The following is a 23,868-nucleotide window of genomic DNA, read 5'->3' as shown; positions in this document are numbered from 1 at the left end:
TCTACGCGTCACCATTCAGCTCTTGCTAAGTCCATTAGAATTATTCATTCCATGGCGTGCTAGTAGTACCGTCAACTGACTGATAAAGGTCCATGGTGGTAATAGCAAATGTGCATGGAATAACGTTAAACACAGTGCCAAGTCTGGAACACTGTGATCGATGGCGGTTGGGCACTGGAAAAAAGGTAAACAAGAATTAAGTCTAGTTAGTAAGAGCAATACAGCCAGTTACGGTTTGAACGTTGGAGCAGAACGAACGTGCGTCGGGTGAAGTTCTTGGTACGCGTAGGTTTTTTACATACGTGCCCGTGTGTTCAGTTGGAGCTAATCTTTGTCTTCCATGCTCTCTGTGCCTTCCCAAAGGGCCGAATCGCAAGCAGCAAGTAGTTGAAGTGTAGTGTTCGGAGCTGGGAACTATTGTATCGATTCAGAACTGGGAACGCATGACTCACGGAAGGCCATTGAACTTGGAGCATTGCGAAACGGGATAAAAAAGGTGGCGGATAAAAGTAAGCATCAGAGAGAATCCATCCGGTGTATGTCTGAATTTGTTTGTCTAATCTAGTTAAACGAAGCGAAGATCGCTAAATTCAAGGAAAACTCGAGTTACGTGTCCTGAATTTATTATTTCAATTGAGTCGCAGAAATCAAACTTCGGCTTGTGACCTCAAAAAGTATGTCGAGGAAGCTGATAAGCAAGCTGCCTTCGTTTTGTGTATATATGGCTGTGACGGTTTGTTTTGAATAGCAATTAGAATCTATAAAAACTGCGATTGAATTGTTGTTCGGTTCAGTGGGCTTCAGCTTAAGATAAGTGATTTATTTTTACCCTAATCGAGAAGATAAGTAACTACGTTGCAATAATCGTGATTAGTTTTCACAATATCGAGTTATTTAAGTTATCGAAAATGGCAATGTTGTAATTTTACTCAAATGTTTTTAATCAGTCTTATCAAAGAATATTTCCATTTAGCTGATAAGATTGAATCTCAACTCTCGCTTGTATTTTATTTTCAAATAAAGTCTGACTTTTATTGCAACGTGATGTTTTATAGGCAGCTATTTTTTTGTCTTATTAACAATTCATGCACATACGGCATACTGTCGAACCAGCGATGCCATTCAATTAGATCGCGTTTTCATTGTAACACATCCTCCTCTAGAACAATCAAAAGTGTATGCATCAGTGTTTAGAAAATTATTCTATTAATATGTATAAAGACAAACCTCTCTTGCGCTTAGTACTGGTGCGACACTACGAAGCATGAGGCATTCTAAACGTTACGTACTCTGTAATTACCAGTCAAAAGGGTAACCGATCTGTTTTTCGGCATGTATGCTTTTACCGAGGATCATATCCTGGAGTGGCACTGAGTCCCTGCTGTGTCAAGTGTCTAAATCTAAGTAAACTGTTTAAATGATCAGACCAAGTTCGATTCGAAGAGTCTTTTGATGCCAACTGTACCATAACTTACCCTACGAATGATTCATTTCTGGTACGCATTCAAGAATAGAATATTTCTGATATAGGGACTGGTGGCCCATTTAAGTTCCATAACGGAGTGCTGTGGAGCGAACAAGCTCCAAGCCATAGATAAACCATGCATGAGGTCTGCAAAAAAAGTTTGATCCGACATTTGACAGCCTAGATATTAATATTGTGGGTGGATCTTGGTAGGCTTTGGATTCACAACTAATGCTCATAAAAAGATTTAATGGGTTTTGTTTATTCGATTGATCACACTCGTTGATGTTCCACGCTCCTATCAGCAACCCAAGATAAGCTGTTATTATTTGCGATGCATCATACTCTATCATAGATTAGTTAAATATTGATAAAGTGCTTTTTTAAGTTTGCAGAGTTTTATTTATCATTAATATTGTAAAACAATATTCGCATAGAAGAAAATGTAAAAAAAAAACAAGGTACCATTTCGATGTTTACTCCGTCTTCATAATAAGGCTAACGTATTTATAATAAGGCTAATAGTTAACTTCTTCTGAATGATTATTTTTATTCATATATTATATCACAAAAATCATAGAACCTGCTTCATGTGCTTATCTAGCAGCATCAGATACATTCTTGCTAGGGGTGATATTTAATTTAAATCGACAACGTTACAAAAAAAGTACATGTCTGATTGTTTCCAGTCAACTTTATGCCATTTTTAAGGTGGCTCGTGGTACTGTTTGTATAGGACTTGTTTTTGTTATTGTTTTACCGATGTTTAAAATACCGGTTTAAAAATATTTGTTTTTATTTTTCATTTGAAGCTAACGCGCAATGTACTAAATATTAGGTTGAGTTGGGCCGAGCCGCGGCTTCCGTATGGCGTTGGTTTCGCTTTTGACGGCGAGTTGTTTTTAAGACCAACTTAAACATAATCAACACCAACCGGTTGTTGTGTACTACAGATTTAGTTACATTTTCCAGAATTGCAGATTTTTACCTCAATTCCTTCGAAGAAACACATACGAGTGTAATATGACCTTTCCACGTCCAAAGCAAATCAAACAAATTCAATTCTTGCCCATTGTCGCTACAGTTACTTAAGTTTTCTACACATTTGTCAAGCTTTTGCTTCCATGTGAACGATACAGCGAAAATTGAAAAGGTTAATACTGTTAAGATGTAATTAGCTACCATTTAGTCTCCGTTAGTTATGCAGTGAAATAAGATCTTCCCAGAGGGGATAACAATATGATTACATTCGCAGAGTATCAACTGCGGTATATGATACCGAGCTCCCGCTAATGGGTGATGATTATAGTAAAATGATTTTAACCATGTTTTGCCGCCGAATGATGATGATAGAATTTTTTTTTCGACACTCAATACAATGATACGATACAATGTTCTTTTTAGAGTTATGAATAATATATAATGGGTGGGGTAATTGAGATTATTTTCCATACTCGAGCAAGCTGCAATCCAGCATCCGTTATGCCCAATAGTTTTCTGGTGCGTTCAAATTGTAGTTTTGCAGGGCAATTAATCGCAGCTCATGCAAATGGGTTGCGTTGAGTGAGTCTAGTTTACTTTAACAGGAAATGTAATATTGTTCGTCATGCTGTGAATGTGGGCACAAAATAGAATACGCTTATCATTCGATACAATTGTTCATCGCACCTAGAGCAGGAGCATTTTTTAAACTACAAAGGAACTTGCTCACTTTGTTTCATTACTCATCATAATGCTATAACGGATTGATAATAGTTAGTTGCCCTGTGAGTCTCTTTACTAACATAAATGTGTTTTTGTTGCAAAAAAATGCATGAAAAGATATATTGAAAACGAGGTATTGGTAAATAATCAATTCAAATGTTAAGCCTGTAGTACACTCTTTGTCTAATGGTCAAATATTTGACCTTCTGACATAATGGTCAAATTTATTTGACATCATGGTTGTTGTTTGCCCGTGTTTGCCCCATGTTAAAATTGGAGAGTGACAAATAATTATCTTTGACCAAATTTTTATCTGTTAAAAAGTGACAAATATTTGACGCTCGGTCAAAGAGTGTACTACAGGCTTTAGTCACATTTCAGCAACCGATTTCTTCTTTGTTCTTGACCTTTCCGATTCTTCAGGTTTCTTTAAAGATCGGTAATCCGTGCTTACAAAATATTAGATCGATCGGTTGACTGATTGATCAAGAATGAGTGCATAAGCTGTTTTCAATACTGTATCTTATGATGGAAGACAATCACAGTAGTTGTCATTAGTGGTTGACCACAGGTTCAAGTACACCTCGGTTGAAGCTTGAGCTGCTGCAAACTCCTAACTGGTAGGTAAATTATGCATTGATCAGGTAAACCTTCGTGTAAGATAATTGCAACTGAGTATTCGTGCTGCGCGGGTGTGGAACACGCTCTGACGAACTATGAATTATGGTTGAAACAATGCCTAATCTACAGTGACATTGACTCCACAAAAACTGCTCGTGGAGTTCCAATTACCGAGACTCCGAGATGAATCATGAGCTCACTTTTTTACGAGATTAGATTTACCCACCCAGTCAGTGATGCATCGGATATTTGTATAATGCAACTTATGGAGCCGAAACAATACTTTTCAGCTGAAAATTAGCAAGTTAATGAGAGAGTAGAACGATTGTAAACAGTATGTTAATTGTACTGCAGGTGTTTACATTTCCCGTACATTGGAGTTCTTGAATAGTAGAACAAGAATATTTATTAAATGGTCGACCTTGATAATCTTCTTACTGATTGTAAAGCTTTCTGAGCGGACAGCATTTTTGCTATCTGGAACGAGATGAAGTTAACCAAACTGCAGTGGACATAAAAATACCGGTACGAGCCATGGAATTGCTCTGTGAAAGGCAAACGCGGAAATGCAGCTGAGCCCAACGGTATCTCTTTTTGTCCTCTCTTGCACCCCGAGCTTGCTGCATGGTGCAGCTTTAATGGTGTTTCGCATCGCTATACTGTCAAGATTCCGAAGGTGTGCTGTTGAACTCTATCATTTATTGTATGACGGTAGTGATGAGCGTACAATCCGGTATAAATGACAAAACAAAGAAACATGGTTGCCGTTCTAGGGTTCACGTTTAAGTAGCCACAACAATGCATACTAAGTATCAAGTGGATGGATGCTTCATGAAATCTGCGTCGAACTGAGGTGGAAGATAGGAAATATACCTATCTAAGAACAGGATAATTGAACAAGTTTTATAGCTGTTAATTTTACAGTTCATTTTGCGTGGAGCGCAAAAAGAAAATGCATGCATATTGAATCTGCAGGTTTCTTTTGAAGTGAGATTTTAAGCTACAATTGAGATCATATGAAATTGTTGACTTTTACAATCATTTTTCGAATATTTCAAGGTTATTTTGAGATTTCCTCCAATTCCCCTTCGTTTCTATCGGCTTTCAGAAAAAGCTCAGTTTGAAATGATTTATTTTATTGCGATATTAGGTAGAGGTTTTTGGAGTTTTCCTTTCCAATTTGGGATCGATTTCTCATTTTAGTTTTTTCTGTTCTTAGAATTCATTTGCAGTGACTTAAAGTACGATTTGGGATTATTATCCAATAGTGTTGATGTTTTCTGGTTAAGCTCATTTACATTTTCAATCATTTAAAGGTTCTTTTTAGAGTCAAATCTAATTTCTTTTTCGTTTGTTTTGAATTTTATTCGTGGATCGTTTTTTTACATTGAAGGACAGATTGATTTGGTTTGGTATTTAGATGGTAATTCCATTAATTCATATCTACATTTGAGATTAAACTCTTATTTTCCTTTTTTCTGCCTTTCGGTTCTAGGGAGTTCTAGGGTCGTTTCCTTTTTGTTATTTCGACGTTTTTGTTTTCTTCAGAGTGTTGAATCGCCCAAAATGGCTCTCAAGGCATTTAGAATGATTCTCAACTTCTAATCGCAGACTTGTCGATTCCTGGTGAAACTCAAATTGGTATCCTTTTCTTTTTGCGTTTATGGCCTTTGGGAGCGTTTTCAGCGTTTTGAGTTTTAATGTTTTAGGTTTGGGATTAAGCTTTTTTTTCCACAATAGTATTTTAGGCCAAATTATCTATTTATTTTTGCCCTTCAGCAGGTATATTTTTTTTTAATTTGGTGATTCTAATTTAAATATACAATAAGTTCAAAAACAACTTTTTATCGTTGAGCAGGTGTGCACTATGTGCACCATGTGCGTTATGTGTATTGGTGTTAGCTTTAGCCTCATACATAGGGGTCCTTCCACCACTTGGACACGACCATCGCAGCTGTGACTCAAAATTGGGGAAATTTCACTCTGAACTGGTTCTGGTTCACTTTGAACAAATCCCACTTCTCTGTTGGACCCCCTCTTTGTTGCAAAATAACGCATTTTTGTTCAAAATCTCTTTCCTCTTTATCTTACAATTCATAGAATCATTCGCCTTCTGCACGCCGCCAAAGATCGTCCTTAGTACCCGTCGCTCGAAAACTGCGAGCATTCGCAGGTCCTCCTCGAGCATTTTCCACGTTTCATGTTCGTAGAGAATAACCGGTCTTATAAGCGTTTTGTACAGGATACACTTCGTATTGGAGATTAGTCTGACCGCATTTACTTGGGGAGCCACGTCTTCCGCTGATAACACGCCCCCGGATATCACGGCTGGTATCATCGTCCTAGGTTAGTGAGCAAAGGTAGACAAACTCGTCTACTATCTGGAACTCATTGCTGTCGTTCGTAATGCTACTGCTTAAGCGTTGTCGGTCGGTTTTGGTTAGGTTATTCTGCCGACAATGTCCATGTTATCAGTAAAGCAATCGAATTGACTGGATTTGTTGAATATCGTACTCAGCGTGTTGATGTTAGCTCGATTCATTACACCCTGTAGCGCAATGTCAAATAGCAGGCCGGAGAGACCATCACCCTGTCGAAGCCCTTTGCGGGATTCAAATGGACCCGACAATCCACTCGAAATCCGCGCACAGCACTGCGTAGCCTTTATCAGTCTAATCAGCTTTCTCGGAAAGCCGTATTCTTTTCAGTCGATAGTGTCATACGCGGCTGTGATGTCGATGAATAGGTGGTGAGTGGGGGTTCTGTATTCATGGCATTTCTGAAGGATCTGCCGTATGGTAAAGATTTGGTCCGTCGTGGACTGTTATTCCACGACCTGATAACTTTCCACAAATTTGTTGGCTTGCGTAAAATGATTTGGGAGAACACTTTGTAGGCAGCATTCAGGACAGTGATCGCACGATATTTTCCACAGTCCAATTTGTCGCCTTTCTTATAGATGGGGCAGATAACCTCATCTTTCCACTTCTCCGTCTCCGTTTCTCATTCCCAAATTCTTGCAATCAGCCGATGCAAACAGGTGACCAGCTTTTCCAGGCCCATATTTATAAACTCCGCTCTGAGGCCATCCTTTTCAGCCGATTTATTGTTGTTTCATTGCTCTCCCAGCTGGTCTCGAGGTACGATGCTGGCTTAACAAGCCAGTCGTCGTATGTTCGAGTCTCGGCTCGGGAGAGACTGTTAGTGTCAGTAGGATCGTAGCGCTAGCCCCGCAATTGTCCTGTACACTCAACAGTTGGCTGCGAAGTCTGTGTATAGTAAACAGAAGGTCGAGCTCTGATACGGAATGTAGCACGAAGGCTTTGCTTTGCTTTGCTTTTATTGTTGTTTCAGCTGCTTGATGGCATCTTTTACGTTTGTCGCACCGACGGGGTCGCTTTCTCCGTCGCTATGGTCATGGTCAAAAAATATATTTCTAGATTACTTGGTTTATTTTTTTAAGAATCATCCAATCATGTCTATGACTTCCCACAGAACGTTGGGTATTCCAATCGACATCAAAATTGGGATTTATTCCAAAGTGAACCTAGATGAATAATTTCCCAACATTGAGTCAAATCCGTGATGGTCGAAGCCAAGTTTGTGCCTTTTTGGTGGTCACTTCGTATGGAATGACCCATAGACTAATCGACGCAAACGGTGTCGAATTGCTGTCATTTGTTGTTTGTTTACCATGCATGATGAAGGAGTATAATCACAGATAAACAGACGTTCCACTACTTCATATGGTCGGCATGCAGCCAGACCGAGCCATGCGCCAAAAACATTATTTCGAGTAATCGGCGTTCAAAGTTTAACCACCCGTATGTTTCCTGCAATCTGCTATACACATTTTTTGTAATAATATCATAATGAACTTTTCAAATTATTTCGTTTCTTCATTAAAGAAAGATTATTCATTCTCACGTCAACTGGTGCTAATAACTCATTAAAAAAATGGCGCTTGGTACGGTCTGGTGCACACCGACCATATAAAATTCTAAGAAAATTCTAAGCAGCTCCACCGCTGCGGCGGGAATATTCCGCATAACTGAAACTCAATCGAATTGACTGTTATTTTGATCCACGAAAATAAATGGCGTGGGACGTCTGTTTGTCTGTGGTACCACCACATCGTAGTAAAGTTGTTTGCGAGAGAGGGACGACTCGACGATATATTCCGACGGTTTCAATCCTACGGGGTGAAGTGGAATTTCATCTATACGACCATCCGTCGGTATCAGGAGACGGAATCGGGCAAGGACCATGCGAGATTCGGACGGCCGCGTTAGTCGAAAAATGATCCGCTCGATCCGGAAGACCGTTGCTGACGTGCATTTGTTGATCGGAACTGCTCATACCATCATGACGGCGAACCCGATATACAAGCCGTACAAGAAACGCAAGGTTTACGGGGTAACGAATGCTACTACGAAAAAGAGGCTGAACAGACCCAAAACTGATACTTTCGCGACACACAGGCCAAGAGTTCGTGTTTTCTTATACGAAACTGTTTGTCTTGCAAGAGCCCGTTCCACATAAACATCTCGTAGTTCAAAAGACCGAGGTTATGAGGAAGGCTGTTGTCCCGGGACTTCGGGACCTCTATGGCAGGAATCATTAAGACGGCGCACTGAGTCACACGGAGAATATCGGCTAAGCGTGGTGGCCGCCAAGCAGAATGAACATAAAGTGAGCAACCATAACGTGTATGATTTCGGTTTGCCTTTTTACCTCTAACCCCTGTAACAAAAAAAAATATGCTCATATTCGGAAGAGTTTTCCGCACTTGTGCGCTTTTACAAATTCATATTATACTCTATTTTCGCTATTTTTTGCACTAAAATTGGTAAAAACATTTTTACTCACTGTGATGAAATAGTTGCGTATTTCAAATATCTTCACAATGAATATAATTTCGTACAAATAGCTTGATTGATTTTTTATAGTCATGCAAACCAATCCAGCACAAGCCGCTGTTAATAAGCTCGCTATCTTTTTTGTACCTTATTTATTCTTAAAAACAGAGAAGCTATTCCGTTTAGAAGTGAGCGCATCCAAAGAACGGTACCCCACCGCGTCAAAAACGGACATCGTGCGACACTTTGTGGACGCCGAATACGCCCGTTTTGGCATTTACAACCTCTTGACACAATTGGACAACAATCAGAGCATCGACGATCCTGAGCGACAAAAAAGTCCAAAGGATGTTGAAAAGGAAGACTGAAGGAAAAGTGGCTACATTGCTGCGTGTGCCTGGCCGGGAGGTTGGTGCAACCGGCCAAACAGCGAAAAAGTACATGGACATTCATGTCAGGAAGCGGCAGTCCCGTTCACTAGTCTCGAAGCGGCAACGGCTGAATGAGATGGTCAAGTCGATTTTCCCAGTGAATCGTGACGTAGCGACGAGACCTACCTCACTTTGGATGGCAACGACTGGCAGGGCACTTCGTATTTTACTTCCCCCGCAAGGGATTGAGCTTCGTGGTGAAGTTCATTTCATACACAAAGTTCCCAAGAAGGTTCTGCTGTGGCTGACGATAAGTTAGAAGAGTTTGTCAAAGCCGCTTTCGTGGTTCACTCCGGACTGACTGTGAACGGGGAAATTTATAGTACGAAGTGCCTACTGTCAGTTGCGCCGTTCATCAAGAATTACCATAAGGGCGAAGACGCGGTGTTCTGGCCGGATCTGGCGTCGTATTTGTAGCGATAGTTAGAGGAGATGGAGCGGCGGAATACCGATGGTATCCTCTGGGCTAAACTAAAGCGTAAGATCTACTCCAATGATTTTATCGCGAAAACTGACGAGGAATTGATGAATAAAACCAAGAAAGAACATAAAAACATGCCTACACTATGGAGCTTCGTTAAAAAAAGAAGAAAGGGAAACGCTAGAAAGTAGATTTCACCATACAAATTTTCATACAAATTTGAAATGCAATGCGCCAATCCAATCGACGTCCGTTCGCGGCTAGAACAGCATAACAAAATAATAACTCATCAATAACATATTTAGCTATGAGGACTTATCGTGTTATTCGAACATGCATACGAAAATATCATAACATTTTGATATCATACCTCGCTATGCTTTAAATAAGATATTTTAGTAGATTTTAAAATATCTCATTAAAAATAAGTTTTTAAGTGAAAATTGCTCGTTATTGATTAGTTTTAATATATTCATTTATGCATTCAGTGTTAGGTGAGTTAATAACATCTGAATCGGTCATTTTCGTGATTTTTAATGCAAATTATTGGTTATCTCCCAGATGTTCTCGAGGTACGATGCTGGCCTAACAAGCCAGTCGTCGTAGGTTCGAGTCTCGTCTCGGGAGAGACTGTTAGTGTCAGTAGGATCGTAGCGCTAGCCCCGCAATTGTCCTGTACACTAAATAGTCGGCTGCGAAGTCTGTGTATAAATAAACAGAAGGTCAAGTTCCGAATCGGAATGTAGCACCAAGGTTTTGCTTTGCTTTATTGGTTTGTTATTGAAATATCACGCTTTGTTATACATATAGTCTTGGAAGAACAATATTTTTGGTATTATTTTTTGTTATTTAACCAACTATGTAAACTATATTAAGATCAAAAATCAACTGAAACAGCACTTCACACGTTGGTTTCAAAACTAGAGAAGTCTTTTGACGCTAAGGAAATCTCACTGGCGGCTTTTCTTGATATTGAGGGAGCATTTGACAACGCTTCCCATGAATTTATAAAGAAAGCTATGTTAAATCGGGGGTTTGACATGTGCATCTCGAACTGGATACTTGCTATGTTAGATAATCGGTTAATCACAGCCAATTTAGGAAGATCAACTTTAACGACAAAACCAACAAGAGGTTGCCCGCAAGGAGGGGTTTTATCTCCTTTATTGTGGTCTCTTGTAGTCGATGATCTTCTTAACAACTTAACAAACCTAGGATACGAAGTCATCGGGTTCGTTCGAAGGACTAAACGTCAATCCTTCTAAAACAGTCATAATCCCATTTACAAGAACGAGAAAATATAATATTGCAACTCTTAAGTTGGGAGAAACACAGTTGGTGCTATCCAAGCGAACCATTTAGAGTATGCAATCTCAAAGGCAAACAACGCTCTTTGGGCTTGCAGCAATACATTTGGCAAAAAGTGGGGACTCAAGCCGAGGATGATCCACTGGATATACCCAGCAATAGTGAGACCCAGAGTAACATATGCTTCGCTAGTGTGGTGGCCCAAAACTACACAAATATCAGCTCAGAAGAAGCTAGATAAACTACAACGTCTGGCATGCTTATCAACAACAGGAGCAATGGCCAGTGCACCATCCAAAGCCTTAGAAGCACTTTTATATCTTCTACCCTTACATCAATATGTACAACTTGAAGCCGAAAAAGGTGTTCTTAGGCTCAAACGTGTTAAAATTTTTCAGGAAGGCGATTTTAAGGGATATTTACAAATCCTCAAGAATTTCCAACTGAACACCTTAGTAACCATGAATGAAGATTGGATGGACTCTAGGACTAACTTCAGTGTTCCTTTCAAAGTGTTCGTCCAGGATCAGTCATTTTTTTTACACAGATGGCTCTAAAATGGGCGAATCTACAGGCGCTGGGGTCACTGGACCAGGAATCAATGTATCACTTCCAATGGGACAGTGGCCCACTGTTTTTCAAGCTGAAATAAATGCTATTTTAACATGCACAAATATTTGCTTAGCTAGGAAATATAAGTATGCCAATATCTGTATTTTCTCAGATAGTCAAGCAGCCCTCAATGCATTAAAAGCATACACATGCCAGTCGAAGTTGGAATGGGATTGAAGTCAATCCCTACGACAACTAACTGCAACAAACGTTGTTAATCTATACTGGGTGCCTGGTCACTGTGGAATAGAAGGAAATGAAAAAGCCGATCTCTTAGCAAGAATTGATTCTTCAACTGCATTCATCGGGCCGGAGCCATTCTGTGGGGTGTCTTCATCCTGTTTGAAATCTGAGCTCAGAGGCTGGGAATCAATGATGATTGATGCCAACTGGAGGGCTTACTCCAAAGCAAGACAATCTAAACTATTCATTACGCCATGCAATAGAATTAGTCCTGTGCGCTGCCACGCCGCGACGCCGCCGCCGCCGATGATTTGGACTCGGCGCGCCGCCGAGGAAATTTTTACCGCGCCGATAGTGATTGTGTATGCTGGATTTTTTCCTGATTATAGAAATACCGCAAATCACAGCCGATAAGGGAACACTCGTATATTAAGTAACGCGGAATTTGGCAATTCTTAATACCCCTTCACTCCGACGTAACGCAATTTTGCATGGTGGCCTCACGCAGTGCAACACTTCGCTAAGTACCTCCCCTGTATTTACGTATTTACGAAGGGTACGGGACACGAAACAGATTGACGCTAGGCATATGGATGTTAGGCATAGTATGCTAGGCATACAGACGCGAGGCATAATGGATACGAGGCATACTGCCATAAGGCATAACGGACGCGAGGCCGAATAGACGTGAGGCCGAATGGACGTGAGGCCGAATGGACGTGAGGCCGAATGAACGCGAGGCCGAATGGACGCGAGGCCGAATGGACGCAAGGCCGAATGGACGCAAGGCCGAATGAACGCAAGGCCGAATGGACGCGAGGCCGAATGGACGCGAGGCTGAATACGATATTGTATGATCGCATGAGATCCACTCATCATGACTATGTGTTCCGGATTTGCAACATACATTCCGCAGCAGAGTCTATTGAAAAATATGTTGCACCCTTGATGATTGACAAAAAGCGTCATTCAATGAATTCTATATTTAACTCAGATATTTTTTACTCTACGTATGTAGTTTAAGCGTAAATATATTCCTAAAGAGTTTAGGTTGGGTATAATATTTTTTCAAATCATGCGGCGCAGACGCAAAATCGAGGGCAAGGAAACGTGGCGGCACTAAGCTGCCGTGGTTTCCACAGTCCGTGCCGGCCGCCGACCCGCCGTCGGAAGCGGCTGCCTCTTGCACACAAACGACTGATCTACAGATTTGCTAGGTCTACTCTAACAGAGTCCCCTTCTTTCCCTTAGTTAAGTCCGAACGAGCGGTAGCGAGTAAGGACATCATTCGCTCGAACAGCGAGCAGGCCGAAGGCCGCGAGTGTATTGCTTTCTAAATGCCACCCTGAAGCGAAATACATGTTATTAAAATAGGGCTGTGATGATGACGATAATACCGTATTCCGCCTCACTTCCCATCGGCCTTGTGTCTATTCGGCCTTGCGTCCATTCGGCCTCGCGTCCCTTCGGCTTCGCGTCCATATGCCTCGTACCCGTAGGTCTGCCATCCATTATGCCTAGCGTTCTATGCCTTGCGTCCGTATGCTTTCCGTCTGTATGCTTAACGGGTTGTTATCTTTTACGAATGTTCCCTAAGTGTAAATTATTTTAATTTGTGGTAATTTGATACAATATTTGACATTAAATATTTAGACTTTAGTCTTTTTTATCAAAAGATATAAAAAAATTCGAAGTCATTATCAATAATTTGCACGGGGCCAGTTTGCTTCGAGAATATTGTTTTAGTCATTATAACATAAGTTTATATGTTTATTTTTATTTTAAATTTTTATGTTAACGTATGAGCAATCCGGGAATGTTAAAAAAAAAATAAGAAAAAATGATTAGTGGTTTTTCATCTATTTTTTGGTAAAGATTTTAGTTTTCTCTAGAATACTAAGTTTTTTTTTTAGATCAATATGCGAGGATTCCTTGAAAATCGACTATGTTTTTGCTGAATCCTCCTTACTTTGTTGCTTGAACGTTAAGGCATCGAAAAAAACACTTTTAGCTATTTTCCATTACCATGGTGATATTTGCGGATTTTTCGGTCAGAATGGATCGCCTTCGATCCATCACAATTAAGGGTGATTTTCATAGTAATGACATCACATAGTTCATGTGATTTTGTTGCTTTTTTCAACGCTATTTCGAGCAAACAAAAATTTTCCAGATGGTAATGAAGAATCTGTGGAGTTTAACGAAGATTTCTATTTGAATGAAAATAGTATCCCATTTTTTCAGTTTTTCCATGGGTAACCTAACAAAATATATGAAAGTTGAAAACGACCCTCTAACGTAAGATCTATCGAATTTTCCCAAAGTCGGTCTACGCTTAATCAAAATGAACTCATCGACAAACTATCTACCTTTTTTTTTAAAAAACTGAACGTCTTTGGAAATAGTGTTCCTTGCAATTTTTTTTGGGATTTACACTTGTTTTACTTTCTCTGCTTGGTTTATTTTTTTCTGGTTGCTCAATTGTTCATTTACTTGATTTCTTACCTTTCTTATTTCTAGTTTTGACATCATGTCAACCATGACGTAATAATTTTTTTATTATCGTTGAATTAACAAAAAACCGAAAATGAGAGTTCAAAGCACACATTATGCGCAATTATTAATTAGTGTCACGCCGATACACGCCGCCGCCGCCGCCGATATAAGCCAACGGCGTCACGCCGGCGCGCCGGTCGCCGCCGAGGTAAAATGTTTTCTACGCCGCCGCCGCCGATGATATGGTCGGCGCACAGGTCTAAATAGAATCACACGGAACCTACTCAGCATGAATAAAGCTGATCTGAGTACGTTCACTGGCCTACTGACTGGACACTGTCCGAGCAGGTATCACCTTAAAAAAATGGGTAAACTGACAGATGACATATGTCGTTTCTGTAATTCTGAAGTAGAAACCTCGGAACACTTACTATGCAAATGCAGCGCATTGATTCAGCGAAGACTGCGTATTCTTGGAAAAGGTGTCCTTACGCCTAACGAGATATGGGCTGCTGAACTAACAAAGGTAAGGAACTTCATCAAAGAAGCCATACCTTCTTGAGGTGAAATGCAAAGTCTGGGGAGGGCTATCACTGATACCCATAGTAATGGAACGAACTGACAGTGCATATAAAGTAACGCGGAGTATACCCCAATATATATAACTAATGGTAGCAGTGGTCATAGGCTCCTACAAGGGAAAAAATATTAAGATCAAAATGAGGTGTATTTCGAATTTCTTGTTGTGATATCATAATGATATTTTCTCCTGCTCGGGTTGAATTCAGGATTATTAGGGTCGCCGAATAAAACCAAAAAAATGGTTTTCGTTCGGCATGGCGAATGTTCCGGTTAATTGCCGGAAGACCGCTCGCCTCGATCAGTGTGTCTTTTAGCGACCCCGTATTGGTGATCCCTCCGTCCCGGACGAGAAACCGACAGACTAGGAAGGATATCGCCTAACTTTGTTAAAGTAGTGGTGGTATTACACAACTAGCTTTCCTGCATGGGTGATCTCTCCGTCCTAGACGTAAAACGATAAACTTAGAGGAATATCACTAATGTCGATATACTCTGAATTCAGGCTCGGGTGGTTTTAATCGAACAAGTCTAGACGAAGTTGTGGCGGACCCAACACTAGCACTACAGTTACAAGCCAAACGATAATCACGTTATCAAGATGAGTGGGGTTGATTTAAAGCGATGTGAAATTCCTATGAATTTTGCTGCCCCTAGCCATTACCAAAACGCGTTAACTTACGTGAGAGCTTCCATGTTATGTTTGCAAGAAAACTCATCTACAATCTTTCATTTTTTTCGTTTTGGGCTTTTGGAGTGCACCTGTGTTGACCAGTGTAATCTACGATGAAAAACTTCTTTTCAAAGAACACATTGCGAGTATACGAATATACAAGTGAAGTAGATTAAAAAAGTAATGCATAGTTTCAGCGATTTTAAGCTTATTCTGGTTTAATGTTTGCAGGGTTTTTAAACTTTGTCTGGGATATTATTCACTCTTCCTTGTACAAGTCGGACTTTATAACACTGGAAGACAAAACCTATTCAAAAGCTCGAAATAGCTGTCACAGGAAGATTTTAGCTTTTCATCCAATCCAATGAATTGGATCCAATGAATTTTGGTGCTCCTAGCCATTACCAAAACGCGTCAACTTACGTGAGAGTTCGCAGAGTAATTGCTCGCTGGGTTCGCCGCTTCAACGTTATGTTTACGAGAAAACGAGAAAAAATTTTGGTGGCTGGGGGAACCAAGAAACACCAAAATAATCTTTCATTTTTTCTAGTTTAAGATATAGGGCCACACCTGTGCCGACCAGTTTTATCTGGAGAAATTGGTTCGATTATTCGGAGTCATTTTTCTTCAGTTCAGGATTTTGTGCTCGAATAGTCACTAATAAGGTACACGTGGAAAGGATAGCAAGGTGTTTTAGTGGCTTCATATTCCCGTTATGATTAATCCAGAATGCGTTTTGAAACTTGTAAACCAATTCCAATTGATTTTTGACAAGTTCTGGTCGTGAAAAAAGCGGTTTTTAGTCATTTCAAGTTATATATGCAGTCTCTTTCTATTTTATGTTGATTTTAAAAAGAACTTTCAACGATTTTCAACGTTTTGTTTTGCATTTTGGTAGTTCAAACTTTGCCCTTTTTGCCTTGTTTTTGGTAATTCTAGTTATAAAAAACGTTTTGACAACAAAACTTGTATTGTGCTTTGTTGCTATTTTTTGTTAAAATGTTGTCAAGTTTTACACTTTGCTTCTGTGATTGTTAATAAATAACCTCATCTCCAGGAGATGGCTGAACGAGCTGCCTTCACTCACTATCATTATCGTGCGTGGAAAATGTTCTACGCTCCGTGGATGAGTTTGAGTCACCGGAGGAAATTTAGTTTGTAATAGTCATTTAATAAATACATTTTTTTTAAACTTGTGCTGTTTAACATTACTGGCAGTATTATTTGAGTCACGAACCTTGTGTTGGTATTCTCATCCTTTACTACGCGTAGCAAAACGAAACTAGTTATAAAAAACTAGGTTAGCACAAAAGTTGCCAATGTAGTAGACTTGTACACGTGTTTCTCTCCATCCAGCCGGTTCGAAATTTTCTCACACGAGAGTGTAACCAGAGCGATAGTAAATCAGGTGTTAGCCGAAGTAATAATACCTACCAGATCCCATGAGTAACACAGCATGCTTGCCATGACGTTGAACTTCAAAACAGCACTCGCGGAGGACGCGAATAGTTTACCGAGCGGACGCGCCGGGCGGTGTCGCTTACCGGGCCACAAATCAAACGGTGCAATTGATTTACAACAGGGTCACAGTTAGTTAGTATTTTGGTGAATTACGTTTTGAGTAAGGTTTAACAATCGTTCAAATCGTGGCTTGTCGTGTTTCTAACAGTGTGTGATTCGTGAATTTTTTTTCTTGGATTTATTGTCGATGGAATAGATCTGTTAAATGTTACCCTGACAACAGGTTTAAACAGAGCCAGTCTAATGTAACAATAATGGCCGTCCACTACTGATAAAGTCATTTATCGCCTTATTAATGTCTCATTGAATCTAACGATTGTAAGGTCTAAGGTTGTCTACTAGCGTAATTCGGTCCAGTATATCATTTTTATTTCATAGCGTGACAGTTTCATTCATTTTAACAGAAATAATTCTATCATCTTTGGTATGTAATGGGCGGAAAGCATGGAGATAAAAAAAACGAAATTCCGATGCTATTTCTAGCGCATCATAATCTTACTTTTCGGCTTTAGAATAGATATCGCATTGCACCTGATCGGCTTACAGACAAGTCATCGACCTTCTCGTGGCGTAGCAAAATTTCCCGACTTGCATACAAAATCGCACGCTTCTACCGTGCAGTGACATTGAACGAGCGGATGGAATTACCTACTATTGACAAAAATGGCAAATGGACACCCAGCGGCGATCGCTGATAGAACTCTGGTAAAGAGTAAAACTTACTCGTTAGATTCACATGCTCACATGCTGTCCGTCGCCAGAGTTAGTGCATGTATTAGGACGCTGTGGAGGTAATTTTAGACGTACCGTGTATCATAGAGTGGGTGGCACACAGTAATAAAATATTGATGGTACTAGTAAAGTATATAACTATCACCATTCAATGGGATTAGATGTTTGTTCAAGGTAGTTTTGTTTCTATTCACCAGCTGTGTATTACGAAGTGAAGCGTATAACTGTGCTATTATAATGAAAGTGAATTAGAATAGTGTCACCGGTCGATAATTCCTCGCTATATAACCCCAGCGCTGTATTACAATGACGTCTCTAATTGATTAATTGCATAATTCTATGAATAGAAAAGTAAATCCTGACATGGGTTACATCTAATAAATTATTATGCATAGAGTTGCGTGATGGCAATATCCAAACTTGCTTCAGTCCCACGATGTGGCCTTCAGTGGAGTTCAAGTTCCCTGCTATTTATGCTACTTCCGTGCTGTCAATCCAAGCGAACAACTACAGATATAAATGTTGGTCTGATAGGCTGATTTAAATTTTTTCACCGTCTGCTTCCTGCTCGATGTTTTAGATTGCAAAGTCTAAAACCCTTGCACCATAATCTACTTTTGCGAAATGCATGAGCTAGTGGAGTCCTGCTCTTAACTTGATTACATCAGAACATTGATAGTTTCATAGCAGACAGGCTCGTGGCACGGCTTTTGTTACTGGGGGTGCTTAGCAATCATTTATTTTATGGACAATTATTCCTGACTGGTTTGAATCAAATTTAATTTGAAAACAAGATGAACAATTAATCCTCTGAGAAATCAGGTGAACGTATTTTTTTATATATATTTTTTATGAATATTTTTGAAAATAATAATTACCTTAAATATTCTGGGCGTTACACATCACTCTGTCCTTATGTTACCATGAACTAAAATCAAAGTTATTTGCTTGATAAGCACTTTCAGTGAGTTAAGTCAGTATTAAACTAATTTCGAATTTATGACACCGCATGAATTGGGCACAAGACAGTTGTACGAATTTAACAGTACTAAAATGATTTTATTTCAAAATCCTACTGGCAGAACCCAACAAGTTCTTGAACAAATGCTTCGTAACTTGCTACCGGCGGAATGATTTTTATCTCCTAAAGCCAATGCAAATTCCGTTCTCGTATAAGACACTCGCTTATTTGTCCAGACACTCATCATGATCAGGAGGGAACGAATTCTTGTACGATGACCGCAAAAAGTGGTAACGGCACATGTAGGTACTGAGCGCACCACGCAATTATAGACTATGTCAGTTCCGCGCAATGCTGGTGATAGTCATCGTCATTTATCGAATCGGCTTTTTGGAGGCAGTGCCTCCGCGATTCAAAGCAGCTCTAGTCCGAATCGCAGTCTGTGGTTGTGCCTGAAATCGTAAACACGCGTTCTGAAGCGCCAGCGAGATCGATATCATTTGAATTGGCGCGTTCTGACTATCGGTAGAAGTGGCTCCTGTACCCACGTTTCTAGTAAAAGTGCCCCTTCGATAAATTTTCTAACTAATCAAGATGGTAAATGTATTTTTGAATTCATATAAAAAATTACGTTTCTGGTGTAGTGTAATTGTGATTTAATTGGTTGATTGTTTTTTCACTCGTGGAAGTGGAACCGAATGTCGTTATCTTGTGAAAAAAGTACACTGGTCAACAAATGCGAAAAAAAGTTACCCTAAAGCTCAAACCAATTTCCCTAAAAAGACTATAGCTTTTTAACCATTCCTGTGAATTTTGATGCCCCTAGTGAATGCAGAAGTGCGTCAAAAGACCGCAAAGTAATTGTTCGCCGGGTTCGTTGCTTCTACGTTTGCTTGAGGGAAAACTTATTCAAGACACTGAAAAAGTTATCTATGCTAGGGGCACCAAAATTCACAAGAAGGAGTAAAAAGCTATAATCATTAAATTTTATTAGTTTGAGCTAATACAAATAGTCGTTACTCCGTTATGACCTTTGATTTGGATGGAACTTAAGTAGGATGAACTTGTTGATTGCAATGTGTTTGACATGCGAGAATGTACAGCTCCAGTAGCTGGCTAATTGAATATGACGTTAATTAGCTTGCGTTTAGTCTCAACGTGTAATTTACTTAATATTGCATTGAAACCGCTTTGTTGCTGTGCTGTTGTTGATATTTTCCTTCCTTTCGTAGAATTGATGATAATAGCGACTGCGTCATAATGCGTTAGAACGCAGCTTACTCGTATGTGTACATAAGCATGAATGTGTGTGTTGAAACTCGAAGGATTCCATAATCCAGCTTGAAAACAGCCCGCTGTGGTGTTAATAGCTCAGTTACTTGACGATGATTTTGTTTTACCTAATATAGAAGTGTTGAAGCAAATTTCAACATAAAATGTTGAATTTTGAAACGGTGGGAATATAAAAAATAACGAAAAAACCAGCCGACTTGGGCTAAAAATGTATGCAGTATCTTGACTTGTTCCCAAACCGAGCGAAATTCCTCAGACTCACGATGTGCCTCTATTGAAAGCCAATCACCACCGATCATGCCCAATGTAGCTTGAATTGTGCTCAGATAATTGCGTAAATCGTGAAAGATGAATCATACGCAGAACTGTGTTTGGCCTTACTCGTTTCCTGAGACTGTTCATTGGTGAAACGGCAGCATCTCACCAATCTATGATATTTTCAGTAATTGTGATTCTAAACCTGAGTAGAGTTCATCCATTGCAAAGCGTCGTTGCAGACATTTGCAACACCTTTGATGAAGACTCACTGATTTATCAGCAATATCTTGACAAGTTAATTCATGCCAAATTTGGGCAGATATTAAATTTTTCCGTTTTATCTGTACTGTGCACATGTTTTCGATTTTTGGTAAATAACGAGCAACAAATTCATGTTTTGCCACGAACGTTTGCGTGTTGCTGAAAAGAAAAGAGCTCTAATGCTTCGACTTCCGTTTTGCTGAATGAGAATTTAAAATAACCTAACCAAAACTGCTTCGTCATCACTTTGGGATGCACGTGCCTCAGCTTCTGATACAATCTACAATAGACGTCATCGGTATTCTTATGATATCTGCTGATGTGTTTTAGTGTAGTTTTTTGCGAACATGTCTGAAATCCAATGTTACTAAACTCTAATACATCCAAAGTTACGATCGATCATTTTATGTCGAAGCACAATGTTTCCATGACTAGGTAGGCTTCACGTACCAACCCTTGTACATTTCGCTACACACACTAAACATTTTTTCAAATAGCTACAGATTTTTCTGAAATGAGTACTTATAGAACTCTTGAATGATTTTTTTAGAACTTCTAGGCCAGACAGGTTCATAGAAGGCAAGTAAAGTTAATCAGCGAAACACTCTCACTTTTTTTGGGTAAAATTGAGGCATTTTCGCGTCTTTGTTGCCTACAATAGCGTTGATTAGAATTAGCTAACCATTGCACGAAAAATAACCGGTTTTTTTTATCTAGTCTAGTCTAGACTACTTGAAAGGATCCTGGAAAATTATATCCACCATTTTAAAAAAAGATTTCCATACGTTTTACTTGTCAACGGTCAGACCTACTGTGTAGCGCAAGATGATATAATATAATCAAAGTGTCCCCGTTCTTTGATTCGTACCAACCGATCCGTATGGAAGACGTAACATAACTCGTTGGGAGTGATGAAGCTAAGAAAGTACTCTCCTTTGTTGACCAATCTCCTGGGATGGAACAGGTATTTCCTCCTTATGTTCGGGTTTCGAAACCAAGGATATAACGCCTTTACTCGCTTCAACTGTTACGGTTAGAGATTGAGTACTAACTCTAGTCCTAGCATTTTTAGCTTATGGTTAAAGCGCCATTACTCGCTCTCTTAAAGGAATATGAATTAGTAAATAATAATTGAGCAAATGTTTCTTGTTATTGAAAAAGGAGAAAAAAAACTGTCAAAGCAACATTCAAAGTGCTGCTAAAAATGGATGTTAAGAGCGTGAGAAATTTCGTATCACGAAAAATATTGACATAAAAATTTAAAGTTTTTTTTCAGCCTCCGATCACTGAACTATATGCGAACGACGCAAAAACTACCAGTATATGCGAGAGCACAAACACATAAAACATTAGCTTACACTTAAAACTGAATTTGCCCTCTAGGGTCTAAGATCAACCCGAAACCTTTTTTTTACAATCTTGTTCCCTTCACATGGTCAGAGCAGTCAAAATTTTCCTAGCTTATTTGCACAACAAATTTGGATCTCTCCGATATAAATTCACATTTGGCACTCACAATATAAATGACTAAATATACTAATATGCACATTGTCGATATTTCCAGAATTTATTTTTTCTTAAAAAACGCAAAAAACAAACAGACGTTTACTCGTGCCCACGCTTGCTTTAATCTTCGAAAAAAACAGGTTCATTTATGGAACTTCAATAGTACTTTTTTTTGGAGGTCGTCACGAAGCGGTTGTTCCTTGGGGATTGACGCGAACGATTTTTACATTAATTACAAACAGTTTTTGAAGGAATAAAAATAGTTCTTGGCGAACCATGAATTCTTAGGTTTGCAAGAGGGGCAAGTTCATGTCGTTTAAGGGTTAAATTGATCGATAACCTTTTAAAACAACGAGATCGAATTTGAATTTCCACTCACTAAATTATCAAAATGTAATAAAATCCTATGTTAAACGTTTTATACAAGAAATTCTTCTAATCGGACTTAGAAAATGAACTCGTCGCATATCCGCTAAATACTTGCAATTGGCATTGTGCATTGGGCAATTTTCGCGATTATAATAATCTATTCATAGCGTGCTCATAATCAATTGCAATTTTCCCTACGACGACCCACTGGCTTTTCTCTCTAACCGGTCTCTTTTGTGTGTATTTCTCATTCAAGAAAACTAAGCCCAAGGAAAAGGTCGAGTCACGACCTCCTCTGCCGACATCGGGTAGCCTTTGGAAGCGTCCCACAATTCGCCACAGAATGCCGGAAGCGGAAGGAGTAAAACATTCGGTCGACCTGGACAAAGAGCTTCCCCCGAAGATTGCAGAAGTGGCACGCAGGCAGGGTGAAGATCCAGAGCAGACATGTTTGATGCTGCAGGAGTTACGGGACATGATTTATGGTTGGTACTGCACTTCGTAGGATCGAGAAGTTGTTAACCTTTGTTTTATTCGCAGAAAGAGGGGATTGTGAGCCACATCGAGTAGATGATGATTTTCTGATCAAGTTCCTTAGAGCTCGTTATTGGAAAGTCGAAAACGCTTACAAATTGGCAAGTTACTTCTCATAACCCATTCGTATTTATTGATTATAAAAGATACACTTCCAGATGTGTCGGTACTACGACTTTCGTGAGAACAACACGGAGTTACACGCGAATGTTAATCCCATGACGCTTAGATCGCTTGGTGATGATAATATCATTACGATATCGCCCTATCGCGACCAGGAAGGCCGCCGAGTTTTGTTCTTCAAATTCGGGAATTGGCGACCATCGAAAATTCCTCTGAGTGATCTCTTCAAAGCGACCCTGCTGATGCTAGAGGTCGGTTCGTTAGAACCAATTTCCCAGGTTGTTGGTGGCATTGGAATTATGGACTTGGAGGGTTTATCTTTGAACCATGCTTGGTACATGAGTCCAACAGTTGCACAGAAGGTTATCTCTTTGCTAGTGGTAAGGCACTAACATTTTTGAATTTCGGTAGTTACATTACTTACTCCTTTATCATTCCGTTTGTAGACGTGCATGCCCGTCCGTACTACAGCCATCCACATCGTCAACCAAGGTTGGGTTTTCGATACGGTGTTTCAAATGTTTAAGCCTCTACTGAATGAACGAATGCGAGAGCGGCTATTCTTCCACGGCACGGATAGAGCTTCACTACACAAGCACATCGATCCAGAGTTCTTGCCAGAGCGGTACGGAGGAACCAAGCCGGAGTATCCTTACACATACTGGTTGGACAATCTATGCGATAACGAATACATTGTTCGAGAGCTAGAACAGCTTGGGTATGTGGCGGATGCGGCCACCGTGGAGTGACGATTATTGTGATTATGGTGTGTTGGCGAGTCTGTGATTGGACTTAAAAAAATTATAACTGACTGTACTACGGAATTAGCTGTAGATTATTTTAAACATATCACAAAGTGTATGTAGATTTCAGTGCAAAATTTTTATATTATATTTTTACGGGTGGAACAAATCGTGTACAAATAAATATTATTTTGAGACGATTATAAAGAACAAAA

General features: G+C 39.7%; 1 protein-coding gene across 5 annotated transcripts; it reads left to right on the top strand.

The window, feature by feature from the left end:
- The first annotated feature begins 204 nt into the window (after window positions 1-204).
- Window positions 205-23,868, top strand: LOC129730513 (clavesin-1-like). 5 transcript variants are annotated; one of them, XM_055689905.1, is made up of 6 exons: window positions 205-279; window positions 364-509; window positions 22,510-22,738; window positions 22,794-22,888; window positions 22,946-23,290; window positions 23,357-23,868. In XM_055689905.1, the coding sequence occupies exons 3-6, from the start codon at window positions 22,597-22,599 to the stop codon at window positions 23,657-23,659; spliced, it is 885 nt and encodes a 294-aa protein (XP_055545880.1). In that variant the 5' UTR covers window positions 205-279; window positions 364-509; window positions 22,510-22,596; the 3' UTR covers window positions 23,660-23,868. The 5 variants fall into 5 exon arrangements, with proteins under 5 accessions (XP_055545880.1, XP_055545879.1, XP_055545882.1 ...); XM_055689904.1 differs by having other exon boundaries at window positions 216-509; XM_055689907.1 differs by lacking the exons at window positions 205-279; window positions 364-509 and adding an exon at window positions 16,921-16,945.

Source organism: Wyeomyia smithii, chromosome 3 (assembly GCF_029784165.1).
Source record: "Wyeomyia smithii strain HCP4-BCI-WySm-NY-G18 chromosome 3, ASM2978416v1, whole genome shotgun sequence".
Taxonomy (NCBI): domain Eukaryota; kingdom Metazoa; phylum Arthropoda; class Insecta; order Diptera; family Culicidae; genus Wyeomyia; species Wyeomyia smithii.
Note: the sequence above shows the minus strand (reverse complement) of the source record. Positions and strands in the feature narration are given on the sequence as shown.

Coding starts and splice junctions, on each gene's coding strand:
- LOC129730513 (XM_055689903.1), top strand. Junction 22,889..22,945: donor TCGAAAACGCTTACAAATTG/GCAAGTTACTTC, acceptor ATACACTTCCAG/ATGTGTCGGTACTACGACTT. Junction 23,291..23,356: donor AGGTTATCTCTTTGCTAGTG/GTAAGGCACTAA, acceptor TTCCGTTTGTAG/ACGTGCATGCCCGTCCGTAC.